Source organism: Hemibagrus wyckioides, linkage group LG11, assembly GCF_019097595.1.
Source record: "Hemibagrus wyckioides isolate EC202008001 linkage group LG11, SWU_Hwy_1.0, whole genome shotgun sequence".
Classification (NCBI taxonomy): domain Eukaryota; kingdom Metazoa; phylum Chordata; class Actinopteri; order Siluriformes; family Bagridae; genus Hemibagrus; species Hemibagrus wyckioides.
Window position 1 is genome coordinate 13,238,657 of NC_080720.1, and position 18,416 is coordinate 13,257,072.

At 38.3% G+C, this 18,416-nt stretch overlaps 1 protein-coding gene and 2 long non-coding RNA genes across 4 annotated transcripts in view; 2 read left to right on the forward strand and 1 right to left on the reverse strand.

Annotated features, from left to right (window-relative positions):
• tprg1 (tumor protein p63 regulated 1) overlaps positions 1-10,444 on the forward strand; it is a 24,105-nt gene extending 13,661 nt beyond the window's left edge. The window contains exons 5-6 of the mRNA XM_058403460.1: positions 7,899-8,052; positions 9,734-10,444. Coding sequence (XP_058259443.1) covers positions 7,899-8,052; positions 9,734-9,928 — 349 coding nt within the window. The 3' untranslated portion in view covers positions 9,929-10,444. The remainder of the gene's footprint in view (positions 1-7,898; positions 8,053-9,733) is intronic.
• Positions 1,357-18,416, reverse strand: part of LOC131361860 (uncharacterized) — a 27,041-nt gene continuing 9,981 nt past the window's right edge. The window contains exon 3 of the long non-coding RNA XR_009206108.1: positions 1,357-1,750. This is a non-coding gene — a long non-coding RNA (uncharacterized LOC131361860). The remainder of the gene's footprint in view (positions 1,751-18,416) is intronic.
• Positions 14,779-18,416, forward strand: part of LOC131361858 (uncharacterized) — an 11,772-nt gene continuing 8,134 nt past the window's right edge. The window contains exons 1-4 of one of the 2 annotated variants that reach the window (XR_009206107.1): positions 14,826-17,148; positions 17,324-17,368; positions 17,750-18,120; positions 18,197-18,307. This is a non-coding gene — a long non-coding RNA (uncharacterized LOC131361858). Of the gene's footprint in view, positions 17,149-17,323; positions 17,369-17,749; positions 18,121-18,196; positions 18,308-18,416 lie in introns of both variants that reach the window. The other variant, XR_009206106.1, reaches the window with a different exon arrangement.

An 18,416-nucleotide genomic window follows, 5' to 3' on the forward strand; every position in this document is an offset into this window, starting at 1 on the left:
CCACATAGTTAAACTCATAGAACCCCATTAACTTGTAATTAGATAATTGTTAATGACATGCTAGCTTGTTTTGGAGTTATTGAAGCTTGGATTAAACCCATTCAAATGACCAGTCAAACAGGAAAATAACTATAGTAACTCAATAATAAATATAATAACTGATAAAGGTGAGTGGTGAGTTTCCCATGACTGAAAAAATAAATACATAAAAAATTAAATATAAGACACGGCTGTGCTTCATGAGTCTTGAAGCTGAGTTTAAAAACCATGGGCTTATAGATTTATCCTTTAGTACCAGCATACTCTCTTGCAGCTGGAGTGCTGCTATATCTTTTGTAGCATTCGTATGTATCTTGCACCTTGAAATGTGAATATAGTGTACCTTTAAAATAATGTATATGCTGATATAGCTTTAGTATAGATGGATAAAAGACACGCAAGGTAAAAAAATGCAATAGATGGACCAATGATGGTACCACCACAGCTGCTTGCTAATTCTAAAGCACTTGAATTAGCATTAGTCCCAAGTGTACTAGCATGGAGATACAGCGTGTTTTTGATACAGAAATTCTGTAAATGTACTAAAGCAGACCTTATCAGTTTTTACTTTACTTTTTGAGGCAAATGGATTAAGATTAAAAATTAATTTCTGAACTTGTACTATTTGGATGAGGCTGAAGTAATAGATCTGATATTAATTAGATTAACTAATAATAATAATAATAAAACATTAGAGCATAGCAGCTAGATTGTAACTGTTTTGAACAGTTTTAATGTTTGGTGTTTAAGTGGGTCTGAATCGCAGGCAGTCGTCATTCTCTTTGTGACCAGCAGAGGGAGATGTTTCACACATTTCCATCTATACTACCTTTATCACCACCCAGCTGAACGCTGAGCACCAGTCCCCCTTTACATACATTTACATTATCATAGATTTGATGTCCACAGCTGCTTAACCAGTCTGTGGCATTGTCCTGAATTTTTTTTTAGATTTCTCCCAGCCATACAGTAAATCTTTACTGTTCAAACACAAAGTGTGGAGGTGGAGCGTAAGCAAAAGCAACAAAAGCGAAGCACGATCCCACAGTGTTGAATGCGTCGACTTCCTGATTCGGAATGGCAGGGATTAAGCGTTCTTGTGTTTGGATTTGTTAAGCACTTCTTTTCAGCAAGCAGCTGCTTGTCATACATTTCACAGTGTTGAAGTACATCTGTGTTGTGCACAGGGGTCAACATGCTAGCAAAGGTTACACTGTAGGGGAAAGTTCCAGTTTCACATATTTCAAAACAGATCCCTTACACAATCTGTTTATAGCCTGAAGATTTTTTTTATTATTATTATTATTTAAAGGCTGTTCATTTTAAAGAAATATATTACGGCATTTCACTGGCCCTGTATTTGTACTCTGCACAATGACAATAAAGTTTAATCGACTCTAATATCAGTATGTGTAAATATTGGATACGGTCATTGCAGTATGTGGTGCGATGATATCATTGGCTTTCAGAAATTTGTTCACAGGAAATTTTGCATGGTTTTTTTGCCCTGTGTCTTTACATGTTTCCTCTGGGTTCTCCAGTTTCTTCCCACCTCCAGAAAAATGTGTTTGTAAATGGACAGGCTATATCATATTGCTCCAAAATGTAAATGCGTGCATAAGTGTGTGTGTGTGTGTGTGTGTGTGTGTGCGCCCCATTCCATCCAGGATGCACCTCTGCCAGGGACCCAGTGTTTCTGGGAACTGCAACCCTAAATGAATGAATGAAAGAAAGATTGTTGAAGAGAACAAATGAAAAATCACATCGCAATAAAAGCACAAATAAGAATATTTATAAATATATAAAACATATTAATATACGAATCCCTCAGTGATGGTGAACTGTGTGAAATATCTCTCACACTCTCATGATTGTGTGTCTTATGTCAAAGTGATTTCAATTAGGATTTTGGTTGTTTTTTTTTCCCTCTGCACATGTACTCATATCCCGCATACTACATTTTCCCATTCTTTCACCTGTCTTCCTCTTCTGTAAGATGTCCTCTTGCCGCTTTCTTTAACACGTGCGGACGGTGGTGCGGGGCCGCTGGCTCGTGTACGGCATGCTGTAACGGCGGGGAGTGAGCTGGCTCTGGAGCTGCATTGAGCAATCAGGGGGATTTGTGCGCTTGGCTGTGTGAGCCACTTGCCATGACAGCTGGAACGGGCCACTGATATTTATCTAATGTGTTGACTTACTAGTCCTCGTCCTCACAGAGTGCACTCAACCACTGCAGGAATTTGGAGACGCTGTGGTGAAGCTTAGTTAAAAATACGCAGGGATATGTGGGCCCGTGTGTGTATGTGTGTGTGTTTATGCTGGAGGGAGGGCAATGAAATGAGCATTACTTCTGTTGTACAGCTGGAGCATTTACATTTTGACCTCTGATATATGATTTTATGAAGCGTCCTGTACATGTCTTGTGGAAGCTCATAATTCATCCATATACAGTAAAGAATTTTTTTTCCTTCTTTTTTTCCACATCACTCCCGCCAACTTTTCCTTTTGTGTTGGTTAATCTTTTAGAATAATGGAGTAGGAGAGTCAGAATGGGTGTGAGATATAAAGTGTGTGTGTGTGTGTAGTGATCAGTGAAAGCTCAGCTTTGTACCATAAACAGTGAGTGTGTAAGAGCATTGGCGACTGCAGCCCAGCCCTCTCAACTTGTCTCAACTGGCCCTATTCGGATAGCTTACCTGTAATCATCTGGAGATCTCTCCACACACACACACACACACACACATATATCCCTCTCATGCACACATCAGAATGACATGCAGTTCTCACTAGACAAACACGTTTTTAGCACATGCACGGTTCTGCATGAGTATGCAGGACGACATCCACACACATGCATACACACATTGCGTGTATACACACAAAACAAACCTTGGCACCGGAAGTATAACCCCTACCCCCATCGGGTTACACCCCTGTTTCAAGTGTACACTTATTGTTTAAGGCCCTTTCTCCAAGTGCAGCCTTTGTGCCTCACCTTTTCTTCATTTTTCATGGTCAAGCTCATCTGGGTGGAGTCTCTCTCACACACACACATTGTCCATGCTCTGAAAGCATAGTGTAAACAACAGGACTACTGCTGCTGCTGCTTCTGTGAGGTTTTGTGTGTGTGTGTGTGTATAGCCCAGAGCCATATGTTTGCTTTAGGAGAAAATCCTCCCCCTTAAGGTGTGTTCAGGATGGTGTTGCGCTGGTCAGGTTATGGCACACTGCACCAGTGTGCCACATGCACACACACACACAAGGTGCATGCAGATCTCCTCCCAAAGCAAACACACTCTCGCTGCATTTGGAAAAGCGAATCTGTCTTCATGTGTGTCCTGATTTATCAGCCGGCACAGTGCTCGCTTTCTGTGTACACTCAAAACAAAAGAAGCTGTGAATCATTGAAGGAGAGAGAAATAAATGAACCGATCCGTTGTTAATGCTGTTAAGTGCAAACATTTTACTATAGCCCAGAGATGAGTCAGATGCGTCTGTGGCTTTTTAGGTTAAGTCTCTTACAGACGTAATATCAGTGGCTTTTTTTTTTTTGTTGTTGTTTTCATTTTCTACATAATTTAACCCTCTGTAGAAATGTATTATTTATAATCTATTTTAATTGTTTAATATAGAACTGCATGGGATGTACAGTGTATAGCAGATATCTATCTATAAGTATCTTACTGTATCAAACACTTGTAGTATCTTAGTCGCTCTAGGATTTTGTGACTGCGGCCAAAAATGCTTGATGTTGCGGCACCTTTTTACATTTTTTTTATTATTATTATTTTATTTTATTTTCTTACATTTTCTTACATTTTTGAGTATTTTGTGCTTTTTTTCCCCAGAAAACTACTTATATTGGCAAAATTTAAATGTAATAAATTTTCAAGTTCGATGCATGTCAGTCAACAAGGGTTTGGCTGAATGCATGTTACATTGATGTCACACCAGATGCCTGGGCCCAAATCTGTGGAAATTTCGCATTAAAGATGAAATATTGCACACTCATTGGAATATTGAGGAGCTTACCGCAATTACAAACACAAAACAACAACAATAATAATAATAATAATAATAATAATAATAATAATGGAGAGGAAGAGGAATAAATATTAACAAAATATGTTAATGATTATTATTATAACAGTTGGAGAGAGTTTTGGTGCATGCTGTGTGTGTGTGTGTGTGTGTGTGTGTGTTGTGGCTTTAGATAGAGAAATATCTGACAGTGAAAGCTGAGACAGATGTGGTACCTAGCTCTTACACTCATCAGTTTAAAACATGAGCCCAGACTTGGGGTGGAAAAAGGGCAAAAAGTATGTGACAGGGAGAGGAAGGAGACACAGGGTAAGAAGAAGAGAGATGGTTAAAAAGGAGGAGATGATACAGCCCTGCAGCCGAAAGGGTCTATCGATCTGCTTGGAAAAGAAAAAAAAAGGCAGAGGGCTCCTGCGGCCGCTCGCAAAGCTTTGTAGCTCTAACACGGCGTTGGAGCCGAAGGGAACGTCAGTTTCCTCAAAACAGCAGAGGTGTAATGCTTAATGCCAGAAGGGGTGTAAGGGGTGGGAGGACAACTTTGACTACGGTAGTCAGAGCATGACTACTTTCATTTTGATAAGAATAACTAGAAAAAAAGGCTTTATTTGCATATGAGGAGGGCTTTTTATGTAAAGGTAGAGGCAAGTCTAGACTCTTCCTGTAAGAGTCAGTTATGACTTCACACAAATTCAGGAGAAAGTTAATGTGTTCTGGAGAAGTTGCTTGCTAATTATTGGTTAGTTGAGCCAAAAATGAATCACAGGGCAAAGCTGAACAACACTTTTTTTTTATTGACTTTGGACCAAGGCTTTGCTACAAACAAGTGACGATGGTATGTGGAACTAAAGAACAGGATAGTACACATGCTGCACCGAGGAAACACAGGATGTAAATAGACAATACCCAAGACAAAGAAAAATAAATACCAGACGAACACAATATGTGCATTGACCCTCACACAATAACAGCTGTCAAGACATACTTAGAAATGATAATAGAATTGGTACACAAAAGTCCTGTATATGTATGCACTGTATTTCCTAAAACATGCCAAGTTATTTTTTTTTCTCAAGTCGTCCCACAAACCAGCATGTTTTTTGTATTAGCATAATTTCCCTGTGTGTCCACAGCTCTTAACATGGCTCAATAGCCATAATAACATCTAGCAGACTGTATTCACACAATGATATTTTTAGTTCTGTAGCAAAGGGTTTACCTCAGCAGACAATGCAGCGTATTTCTGTTTTGTTCATAGGCTGCATCCCTGAATTTGTTCACCTGTGTCTAGCTCTCCGTCTGTATATTCTTTGCAGAATAAAGAGAATATCTGTTTCAGTTGTAATCTTTGTTTTGCTTCGGTTTTGTTATCTCGTTTTCTGTGTCCTCATTTATACTTCCTGGTTTTGACTTGTGCTTGTTATTCTGATTACTTTGTTCATTTTCCAGGCATTATAAATGTGCACCATGAATATACATACATTATTGTGACTTATGCACTGAATTTCTTTTCTATAGGCAGTTACAAGAATCAATCGTATACACTTGAGCAACTATTTATCCAGAAAATACAAACATCAGCATAGATTAAATGCGACATAGGAAAGCCTTCTCTACTATCATACTCAGTCCTGTCTAATTATTTGCTTCTCTGTATTTGTAATAAGGATATGAAAGACACTCATTTGAAATGCATTAGCATGTCAGATAAGCACAGTGAACTATCTTGAAGTGCATCCTAAAGCCATGTACGGAAATCAGTGCCTCCCCGACTGAGATTGATGGGCAGCCTGTAAATAGAGCATTGTGAAAGATCTTAGTGAAAATGGAAGGGTGCCAAGATCATTTCAAAGCCTGAATGTGGAGCAGGTTTAAAGCTCAGTGTTTGCTGCCAGGCACACACTTGTCTTCTGGGGTTTCATCAGCCTGGAAAATAAAGACATGGCCCCTGGGCGTTTCATTAAAATCTATTTACTTAAAATGGCAAAAAGAAAAGAAGGGGGAGTGAAAGAAAATCTGATGAACACTGGGAATTGCCTTTAAGCTTAGTAAACATTAGATTGGCTCATGCATAAAGGAGGTGCCCTAAAGAGGAATGGTGCTGATTTTGGCAGTGAGTGAGCTTTGTTGGAAGAGAGCAGAGGGGTTCGAGAGGTCAAGCTCACCTATTTGAAAACACAAGTGCGTGTGATTCGGTGAGCGGCTAACGTGATGATGCCTTTCTAATGATGTGCACTTGGATATTTTGCATGGTGTCTGATAAACTGATGTTTACTGTAAACATTATACTGTAGTCCTGCCAAAATTAAATGAAATAAAAAAGGACTTGCAGTTTAGGTGAGATTCAACATGGGCCATCCATTGTGATGGATGATACCAGTTATCATAATAGTAATAATAATGAAAAGAAGAAGAATAGTAGTAGTACAAGTAGTGGGATTGGTGTTAGAGAGGGTAACATTGCTGCGGGTTACCTGGATAGGTCCTGAGCTCAGGTTACTGTCTGGAGTATCTGTGCATGTTCTCTCCATGCCCATGTGGCTTTCCTGCAAGTTTTTATCTGGGAACAGTGCTCTATTCAACCAAACCCAACCTGCACATGATCAATCATCTCATTAGCCTGGAGCACACACAGCATGGAGCTGGCGGGAGCTGAGCTGGAGCACCAAGGAGCCCAAGCTCTGGAAAATGGCAGCTCAAGGTTAATAACAGCCTGGAAGAACCTCCTACATGCGGCTATAGACATTGCATGTTTTCTTCCTCTGAATGATCACTGAGTGATAAGAAGGGCTCTGTTGGAAAATACAAACCTGCAGGCTGCTAGTCACAGCTCTTACATAAGTGATTTTATTTTATTTTGATTTCTCTAGAAAGTAACTCTGGGAGTTTGCAACTAAGCCAGGGGGCTGAGCCCAGATTTGACTCTAAATCAGAATGTAAATTTGCCAGCTGAGCACGTCTTGTCAACATTGGCATTACGGGTTTGAAGCATGATTTATAGTTGGAATCTATGAGATGGTCCCTTCCAAGGCAGTAAGCACATACAGATTCAAACACTGGCTGCATGAGTGCAAGTCTTGTAGCATTTTTAGTGTAGCCTATCATGCTGTATAGCACATAAACCAAGATAATAAAAAAAAACCTGTAACTGTAGAGGTTAAACTAGAGGAGCTACACTTTAGTCAAAATCAAGTTAAATTTGCAGGCTAATTGATAATATCCATAACGATATGCTAACCGTAATAATATGCCACACAAGTCTTTGAGCTGTCAGACAATGTTGGATCATTGTAAGGAACAGGTTCAAGGTTTAGGAACGCAGATCGTGGGACCTACTTGATGGGAGAAGAATTGAGAAGTAAAAACTGTGGTGTGAATAAAACATTTGTTCTAAAGCACTCAGGAACTGAGGAAGTGCTACAGCAGCCAGAAATGTAGGCAAAGCCTGTGGACAAGGCACAGTGCATTGTTATGCATTGTTATTAGCTATTACAGGACACTAATGCTAAAGACTACAGTACAGAAAAATGTGCATAAAGTAGAACAGAAAGAGTGGATGGTGTCCCCAGCTTTGGAGCACAAGAAGACTGTAGCTCCGACCGTGGTCACTAGATATCTCCATATCATGTTCATGTAGAGGTGAGAAGGAGAAAAGGGAACGATTACACTATGACAGCAGTATTTACTGCTAACACTGCATCATCTATCACTTCACTTCCTCAGCCTGAGATAGACTTTCACACTGCCCTGATGGTTACGAAGGGTGAAATAAAATGATTTTAATACGTATTTATTTGTCTTTTTGTGTTTTATCGTTTCAGGAGAGAAGGCGACGGACTGCGTGTGTTTTGGGACAAACTCCGAGAGCCCTCAGTAACATCACGCTGGAATCCTTTTGCCACGGACTACCCCTACACTACACTGACCTACCACCCAGTTCGAAATGCTGATGAGAAGCTGTCCACAATCTGTGAGGTGAGGAGACTTCTGTTAACATCATTGCCATGTCTGTGTTTTAGGTTTAATGTGTGTATGGAAGCTAATCTCTGTGGATTCTGCACAGTAAAGCTTGTGTAGAGAGTATTTAAAGGAAATTTATAGCAAAATGTCAGATCATTCAGTATTATTATTATTATTGAAGATGTTAATGATGATGATAATAATAATGAGTTATTAATTAAGCCCTTGACATTGCACCTTTGTGAAATGATCCATGGACCCTAGTAAGGGGCATTTAAAGCATTTTTTTTATGTGGTGGAAATCACAGCACACACTTATTAACATTATTATGCCTGTAAATATTGTAGACTCTAATCTAATGACAATTTAACTTAAAAATGGGGTCTGTGTCTGAAATGTTTAGACATAAAACATTTGGCTCTAATAAATAGCACATTTAAATGATGAGCCTAATCTCTGTAGAAGCTGTAGAATTTTATTTACAGTTAAATGGGTCTCTGAATGCAAAAGGTTTGAGAAATTAAAATAACCACTACACACACACACATTCGCAGCACATTCGCATCAATTTCTTTTTTAGTCAGTGTCTAGACATTTCCTTTCCAGTGTTTAATGTGCACACGAAAGTCTACCCTTAAGGTTTCTTCAGTTTTCTTTCTCTGAGGAGTTCAACTAGGGCCCCTTTATGAAGTCTCTCTGAAATCTCCATAACTATCAAAAAAACACCCTTGAGGCACACATTTTCATGACTGTGAAGCCCTGCAGAGATGATACAGCTTTTAGCGGGTCGCGGTGGACATGGGTGGAGTTGCAGTGTCCTTGCAGGTGACTGCACAGATCACATAACCGCTCATTTAGAGAGGCAGGGTGTCAAAGCTTTCAGCCCCAATACCATTCCTCACATTCCACCACGCCCATGGTGGTGAGCAGCACAGAGAGAAAGAGGGAGAGAAATGAGGCAGAGAGCATCAACCATCTACAGACAGCTAGGTAATTGTTGGCTTGATTTGGTTGCAGACAAAAATGTCACATCATAAAACAGTTCTTTCTTGAGTTCTGAATATAATGTGGAGAGTTTTTGAATTCAATTTAAAAGCCACCGATAGGAGGCAAAGGACGAACCAAAACTTATAAAGTGAGATGAAATATTTAGGATCGTTTTAAAATACTGACTTGCTCACATTCAGTTATACAACAAGCCTACATGCCTGACCCCTCATACAACGAGATCCAAAGTAACCTTTAGTGCAAATGGACAATCGTTATTCTAATGTTATCCTCGTTTACCAAGCCACAAACTTCATTACTTTCTCAACACATTATATATCATGTCCCTGTTTTCTGCATTAGGTCTGTGTTTAGAGGATCGTCATTTTATAATGAGACTTGGAGAACATGTTATCACAGTCTGCTTGGTCATGATTTTGATCAGTATCATCTCTAACAAATAATCGTATTAAATAGTATTCAAATTCTGCAGATATTGAATCATGTAATACAGGTTAAAAAAATAGTGTTGGAATGAAGAGGTTTGAAATTCAACAGTTGAATCGTCTCATTCTCACGTTACAGCGGCCCTGCTACGTTTGAAAGACTTTAAACGATCTGTATGTTTGACGAGCCAGAAAAAGTGAGCAGTGAACACTCAGGCCAGATATAGCCTAATGACCTTGGATATCTGCTTTCTCCTCACAGCTTCACAGTTTTAAGGAGCAGTTGACTGCCGCAGCACAGAAAGCCCACAGTCTGAATCCGATCCCAGGGAAAGCCAACGGTGTCCTGCTTCTGAACCAGCCCATCCTCATCGAAGCCTATGTAGGCATTATGTCCACCCTTGGCAACCAGAACAAGCTGGGCTACTGCTTAGCAAGAGGCAACGTTGGTTTCTGAATGGAAATTCTGGTTCAATTCCTTAATGTTTTTATTGAAGTAAAAGACAGCTGATAGTTGTATGTTCTGAAAATGTTATTCTTATCTCTTCTTAATGTTAATTCTGTTTATATTATATTATATTATATTATATTATATTATATTATATTATATTATATTATATTATATTATATTATATTATATTATATTATATTATATTATATTATATTATATTATATTATATTATACATGTCAACAATACAATATATTGTTCCTTTTCCAAGCTAAACAACTCCAAAGATGTCGACAAATCAAAGCAATTTAATAGGGGCCACATTGAAATGACCCACTTTGGTGTAAACTAAGATGCTCTAGCCTTCTCTGTTAAAATGTTTGACAATACAGTATATTTTGTCAGAATGTTCTTTTCAATCATAAAATTTTAAGTTTGTATGTTTATAAGTGTCATTTCTATGGAAGTGAATCAAGGGGGAAAATGAATGTAAACTTCACTCCAAATAAATGCTTACAAAACTACTAGTAAATGATATCATGATATTCCAAAAATGCAGAATATTTTTCTAGGTATTTGAAATAATTTTCACTATCCCAGTGTCTATTTAGGAGGAGTCTGCTTGGGAGTTTGCCGTTTGCAGAGGCAGCGTTTGTGCTCTTGAGATCTGAAAGGCAGGATGAGGTCAAACATCAAGGAGGTTTCCTGAAGAACACAACTATATATACATGACCACAGTTTAATGAAGGTTTGAACATCATAATAAACAGAACTAAAGAATAAAAGAGGAATAAATGTATAGAAACAAACAGAACACACTGTGAGAATGTGTGTGTGTTTTACCCTCTGTGGCATACATCACGTGAATCCCTCATGACCGTACAATGAGGAGTGTCTCGTACAGCAGATCATTTACCACCCGCCTTAGAGTCTCTTTCTCTTTTCATTTACTCTGTAACAGTTCTGTCATCAGTCCTGCCATTTGCTTGCCCCTTCAATAATGCAATGCTCCTTACAGGCTCTCTGAAGCATGAAGGTTTATGTCATATTAGCCTGATGGTAGGAATTTTAACCGTCAAGTATTGTGCTGGAATTTGTCCTGGGTTTTGTAAATGCAGTTCTGCTTGTTTTGTTTTTTGCTTTTTTCTTCAGAAAAGTGAACAGATTAAACCCAAATCCCTGAGTACAGCTGATGCAGAAACTGATGCTACATTCCACTGTCTTTTAGAAGTCACTCAGATATCCTAAAACACATCCCATGATGCTATCACTGCCTGTGTGCAGACCATCCTGTTGTTTAATCCACATTAGGAAAACTGTGGAAATATATGCAGTGTTGGTTGAACCGCAGGTTATGTCTGACATGCTTTTGGAAATCTTTTGGACAATGTAATCAAATATTAGCCATATTTCTACTGAGTAACATCAGCTGCTAATTGTATGAATGTAGTGATCCATTTACATAAAATCTTTTCAGTACACTATACTAGCTCTGGGTATTAAAGTGCATTCTTTCCAGCTGCCAGTGTTTATTTGCACTTTCTGTCAGTGCAAAAAGGAGGCCTGCTATCCTGGTTCTGTGTGTGAAATGAAAAGAAAAAAAAATAGAGAATAATTGAAGAATATGAAATGGTTGGACTGTTGCATGTTAAGCGTTAAGCTCTTGTTCATCTGATTGCATTTTGAGACTCTGCACAATGGCCCACTGTTAATGTGTACAATGCTACCAGATTTTGTATAAGCCACTCTGTACATGTGTGCATTCTTGTCACTCGGCAGCCTCCCACAGTATCAGCTTACAAGCTCAAGGTGTACAGCGTCCTACACGTTAATACTGAAAACATGGTGCTCTGTGTGACATTACTGTAAATAATAATGAGAATATATGCAGCATAATGTAACTTTTTAACTACTTTGTTGAATTAAAACAAAACATTGTTTTGAAGGATATTCTGGATATTATTTCATCCAAAGCATATATTAAATAAGTGATCTCAGAATAAATGCTATATGAATTAAATGCTCTTTGGAGTCATGGGTAGAACAGGCCACCAAATCTAAAAGGTTATTATAAACCTATTAGTGTTTTATTCATTCATTTACTATTCAGTTGTTTCAGTAACTGCTATATCAATATAAGAATTAATATATTGTGAAATCTCTATATTTTTGTAGAATACAGTGGGTCAATAAATGAAGAGATGCTGTGTCATGCTAAGCAAAGGTGTATACAGTACCTTGCAAAAGTATTCATACTCCTTGCACTTTTCCACATGTTGTAATGTTACATCCTTGAACATAAACGTATTCTATTGGGATTTTATGTGATAGACCAACATAAAGTGGCACATTATTGTGAAATGGAAGGAAAATGATAAATGGTTTTCAAAATATTTTACAAATAAATATCTGAAAAGTGTTGTGTGCATTTGTATTCAGAACCCCACACCCCCGAGTCAATACTTTGTAGAACCACCTTTTGCTGCAATTACAGCTATAAGTCTTTTGGGGGTATGTCTCTACCAGCTTTGCACATTTAGAGAGTGAAATTTTTCTATTCTTCTTTGCAAAATAGCTTTGATCTATACCATTCTATTGTAGCTCTGGCTGTATGTTTAGGGTCGTTGTCCTGCTGGAAAGTGAACCTCCATTCCAGTCTCAAGTCTTTTGCAGACTCCAACAGGTTTTCTTCTAAGATTGCCCTGTATTTGGCTCCATACATCTTCTCATCTCATCAACTCTGACCAGCTTCCCTGTCCCTGCTGAAGAAAAGTATCCCCACAACATGATGCTGCCACCACCATGTTTCACTATAGGGTGGTGGGTTCAGGGTGATGTGCAGTGTTAGTTTTCTGCCACACATAGCACTTTGCATTTAGGCCAAAAAGTTCCATTTTGGTCTCATCTGACCAGAGCACCTTCTTCCACATGTTTGCTCTGGCCCCCCCAGTCGGCTTGTCTCAAACTGCAAACGGGACTTCTTATGGCTTTCTTTCAACAATGGCCATGGGCCTCTTGGCTGCTTCTCTGATTAATTGTCTCCTTGCCCGGCCTGTTAGTTTAGGTAGACAGCCATGTCTTGGTAGGTTTGCAGTTGTGCTATACTCTTTCCATTTTCGGATGATGGATTGAACTGTGCTACATGAGATGTTTAAAGCTTGGGATATTTTTTAATGTGTTGCTTGGGCTTCATGATGCTGTTTGTTCACTAATGTTCTCTAAAAAAAACACATGTATTTCATTTCTTTGATAGCTGTACTCATGAATGAAGAGGGCTTTGGATAAATGTGTGCTGTGAGGGCTTCACTTGACAGCTGTATTTATACTGAGATTACACGCAGACTCTAGATTTACTAAAAAGACTTGGTCTATCTTATAAAATCTCAAATAAAATACATTTAGGTTTTTGGTTGTAACGTGACAAAATGTGGAAAAGCTTAAGGGGTATGAATACCTTTGCAAGGCACTCTGTGTGAGAGAGAATTGGGTTATGAATCTCTGTTTCAGATAGCCTTTTTTTTTTTATTAAACGTGTTACATTTATTCTGATAATGCCTGAAACCAGAGAATCGAATCTTTTGGAATCAGTTCCTAGTATCAATCGTCAGAGAAAAACCTGTGGTAAGAAAGCTGGCTATTAATGTTACTTTTGCTTAAGGAAACTATTTGGCTTTATTTTAACAGAATACCTTGTCAGTTTTCTAATGTACAACGTCTTTATAGACGGGTAAATTAGCCGATCTAATTAGCTAAGTTAACTACTTACTGTTCTTAGCTGCCTAGTGTTAGCCAAACAGACTACAGGGAAGTGACTAAAGTGTCTTAAAGAAGTGTAACAGCTCAGTCTCTAACTCCAGAAAATCAACTCAGTCCTGAAACCACACTCTGCTTCACTCTGTAAAGTTGTGTTAATTGCTTATAATTGAAAAAAATAAGCATAATTATTTATAATTGGGCAAATAAGTGTATGAAAAAAATTAATGTTTTGCACTAAATGCAGGTTCACCTTGTTAAACCTGTGCTTTTCTTTCTCTTAGATTCCTTAGATTTCTCTTCTATTTTGTTTTCTTTTCTTTTTCTGTTCATTTTTTAACAATTCTCATTGGATTCTCGATGGTTCTCAGTAGATTCATGCCCTGTCCCGGAAACACTGGGTGTTAAGCAGGAACACACCCTGGATTAGATATCAGTACATCATACACACACACTTTTTTGCACATTGCTCATTCACACCTATGGGCAATTTATAGTCAGCAATACACCTACTGGTATGTTTTGGGAGGTGGTTAGAAACCAGGCGGAAACATATAGACACATGGTTGTCCTGAGCTGTGAGGGATTTTTTTTAGCAGTTTCTTTTTCCCAAATAGGTAATTCTAGAGCAGACCTTGTGTTTTTATGTTAAGTTGGCTGTGTTTTTAGAGTGGAAAAAACTACAGTATAGAGATTTCATGGATCTGGGACTGAACCTCTGTTTTAAATCTTATTAGTATCTATTTCGAAAGTTTGTTTTTCTTTCATCTATAAATTACACTATAAATCAGCCGTAGGGGAAAGGAATATGTATTTGTTTTTGTTTTGTGTGTGTGTGTGTGTGTGTGTGTTACAGAAGCCAGGGTGTTAATGTGGATCTTGGTAAAATCTTGGAAGCGTTTCATTACCCAAGCTCGGGAACTGCTGTGCCCTGGAGGAGGGCTTCTCGAGCATACATTCAAAGTTCTTCTTAAGCTCTGAACGTTTTTTTTTTAATCTTTGAAAGAAAGCACTGGGTGAACTGCCAGCTCAGTTGTTAAAACAGAGGTGGGCCTTAAAACAAGGAGTGACCGTATTCCAGGCATGCAACTGAATTTCACAACAGCATGCTTGGGGCATGATACAGAAATCTTTCACAATAAAATGGTGCTTCACTTGATGACATTAGGAAAGTGTATTAGGAAAGTTTTTCCATAAAATGGAAAAATTGGCTAATATTAAGGTGAGTAGAACGTACCTGAGCCTCGATGGACGTACCTACTGTGTCTTCTGAGCCTATATATTTATAGGTTTTAATAATTAATAATAATTTATAATAATAATAATTTATTCAGTAAACATGAGCTATATACAGGTATAATACAGCTATATATTTTTTTACCCATGTTAGAATTACTCGATAAACTACTCTTTTAACTGCACAACAGTTTTATCTTTAACTTACCCATGGGTAATGACTTAAGCCAGAAAGGGATGAGAGGAATAATAGGATAGGAAGATGGGATCCTGCTGCAAAGTCTAACCTTTGTGTCTTGTGTAAATAGCTCCTTAAGCTTTGTTTCTTTTTTCCCTCATATATTTTTTCACTTCATCAGTTTAATAGTGTTGTTGTGTGTTTTGATATATCTCCAAGGAGGCCCTAGTAATGATTCTGATTCAGTGGAAGTATGAAAAAAATGGCCGTTGACACACAGATTTGTAAAAGATTTGTTACTGTTCGGCGTGTCAAATATTTTGACATCATCTTGGAATATGTTTTGAAGAAGAAGAAAAAAGGGGAAAACAAATTTGAAATTGAACCTTTTACGATGACGATATGCAAGACACATGAAAACTATGTTTTTCTTCTTTCCTAGATCAAGCATTAGTCAGAATAAATGTGACTAAAATTCTCCTAAGGGGAAAGGATGCGTGATGTGAACGACACATTTGTTTCTGATAGCAGTTTCTGATAAGTTCTGACATGATCTTTGACCTGTGAATTGATGAACTCCAGTGATGTGAGTCAAGAGAAAATATGGAAGACTAAATTCTCTTTGTTCTATAGGACTTATAGTAAAAAAGATAAAGTGTTTTAAATTATTTATTTGCCATTTTCTGTTTTTGTATATGAATGGGGTGATCCTATTTGGATAGACAGGTCATTTGTTTGCTATTTTCCTTTCGTTTCCTTTAAGTAAAAAAGTGTGAAGAATAATTTATACAATGCTAAAGCTCAGATGTGCAAATGTCTACAGATAAGTCGGCTGATTAACAGGAAATATCTTTCGTCTATATTTTAATAGAAAGTCTACTGTCATTTAAAATAAATATTGTTACTTTCTAATAGTGAATTCGGAACACGGATGATCTTAGATTGCTCCAGGCAACAGCACTTATTTCTATAACCACAGTATTTCTTATGAACTATGCACAGATTGATCAATGATTATGCAGAGCGTTACGGAGCAGGAAGAGTAAGCGTCTGCAATAATAGCTGTGTTAAAATGTAATGTTATTTTATGGCCAGTGTGGAGGAGCCAGTATTTTATGGCCAGTATGGAGGATTCGATTAATCATCCTTAGAGTAATTTTCCTTACATTCCACTCTGATAAGGTAAGGCACTGCCTGAGGCTACAGAATACAGCACACAGGCTCCTTAACCCAACCCACAGCTAACTATTTCAACCAAAAAGCCATCAGAGGTCATTATCTGACTCTCTCTCTCTCTCTCTCTCCCTCTCTTTCTCTCTCTCGTTGTCTCTCTCTCTGTCTTGCTCTTTCGCTTTTTTATTTCTTTTGCCATATATGAAAGCCTCAAAAAATAAATAAACACAAACTTTACTTTTTACCTTAGTTCACAGCACTTGGGTATCTAACCAGTCAATCATGTAACAGCAGTACAATGCATTAAATGGTGCAGATACGGTTAGCAGATTCCAGGAAATTGAAACCTGTTGACTTGTCTGATGAAGCTTGATTTTAGCTCACACAGATGGTACAGTCAGAATTTGGCACCAACCACATGACTTCATGAACCCAACCTGCCTAAGGTCAACAGTCCATGTTGGTGGAGGTGGTGTAATGGTGTGGTGAATGTTTTCTTGCCTCACTTTGAGCCTGTTAAAATCAATCAAATATTGCTTGAATGCCTTGAGAATTGAAAATTGTTGCTGACCACATGTATACGTTTCTGGCCACAATTTACACATCTTCTAATGGCCATTTCCAGCATGATAAAATGTCAATGAGGTTTTCTACAATGACCTTCCCAGTCACTGGATCTGAATCCAATAGATCTGAATCCAGTAGATCTGAATCCCAGTCACTGGATCTGAATCCAATAGAACACCTTCAAAGCATTACAGGGCACCTGAAAAATCTGCAGGAACTGCATGATGCAGTCACATCAACATGGACCAGAATCTCCAAGAAATGTTTCCAACAAACTTGTGGAATCTATGCCATGAAGGATTGAGGCTGATTAAGAGCAAGGTGAGGCCCTCCCAGTATTAGTATAGTGTTCCTAATAAACTGGTAATTGAAGGTATATCAAGGTGTTTTAGATACAAATACATTTACTATTTATATATAAAACAATTCAATTATAATATTTAAACATTTTAGAAGGTCATTCATTTATATTCATTAAGCACTTTATCCTTGTCAGGGTGGCGATGGATCCAGAGATTATCCAAGGAACGCTAGGCAGGAGGTGGGAATACACTCTGTATGGGATACCACTGCATCCACACACGCATGTACCTTTTAACTTTAGACATACTGTTTAAACTAAAATGAGTTTTACTGTGGACATTTAGTCTTTTTTTTATATTTTTGGTGCTAAATAGGAAAACTTATAATTAAAACGTATAATTCTATCCTTTAAAATTGTATGTGCTGAACAGTCCGAGGCTCATGACCAAACTATATTGCATGTACTATAATAAATGTAAAGATTACTAAAATATGTTGTACTCTAATGCTCTGTATTTCCTGCCGATCAAGTCTTTTTTAAAATCAGTGCCAATCATACAGGTTGTGTTTGTCAGGTTTGTACCTTACAGGCACTCCTTGTCTTCATGTCTTCACACAGGTTAAGCTTTAGTGGAAGGGGAAATGGCATGTCTGTAGACAGGTGCTTTTGGAGTTTGTTGTGATGTGAACTGAGGTTCCTCGTTGCCCCGGAGTGGAATTTAACTGGCAAAGTGAGAGCTGGGTGGAGGGGCTTTGAAAAACTTTTGCGCCCATGACCCTGAATGACCTGACTAACACCAGAGCTGCACAACATGCCTGAAGCAAGTAACACTAGACAGACTTGCCAGGCTTACATGGCACGCGGCCTACAGCTCAGACAGACCTCTAGGAGCGCTCGCTACAGACGGTGTTGAAATGCTGGAAAGGAGGCTGCAGGTTACACAGGCCACTTTCCTAATCACACCTCTAACAGCGGTCAGCTTTTATCAGGTTGGTTTAAAAATTGAGCATCTCTCTAACTATTCAACCATTACTCAATCACTAAATGTTTTGTTTCTAATATCAGGTATGTACTGAGGGGATACAGCTGGAAGATGCACTTGTCCTCATGTCACTCGAGTACCATAGTGTAACTTGTTTATTCAGTAAACATGAGGCACCTGTTAGCGGAATGCAGGTTACTAAGCTACTCCAGTGGCATTTATATTCCACGCTGTCCAATTCTCCTTTTTCCATTTCTACTCTTTCCATCTGTCAACCATACAGCTGTGTGTAAGTACAACACT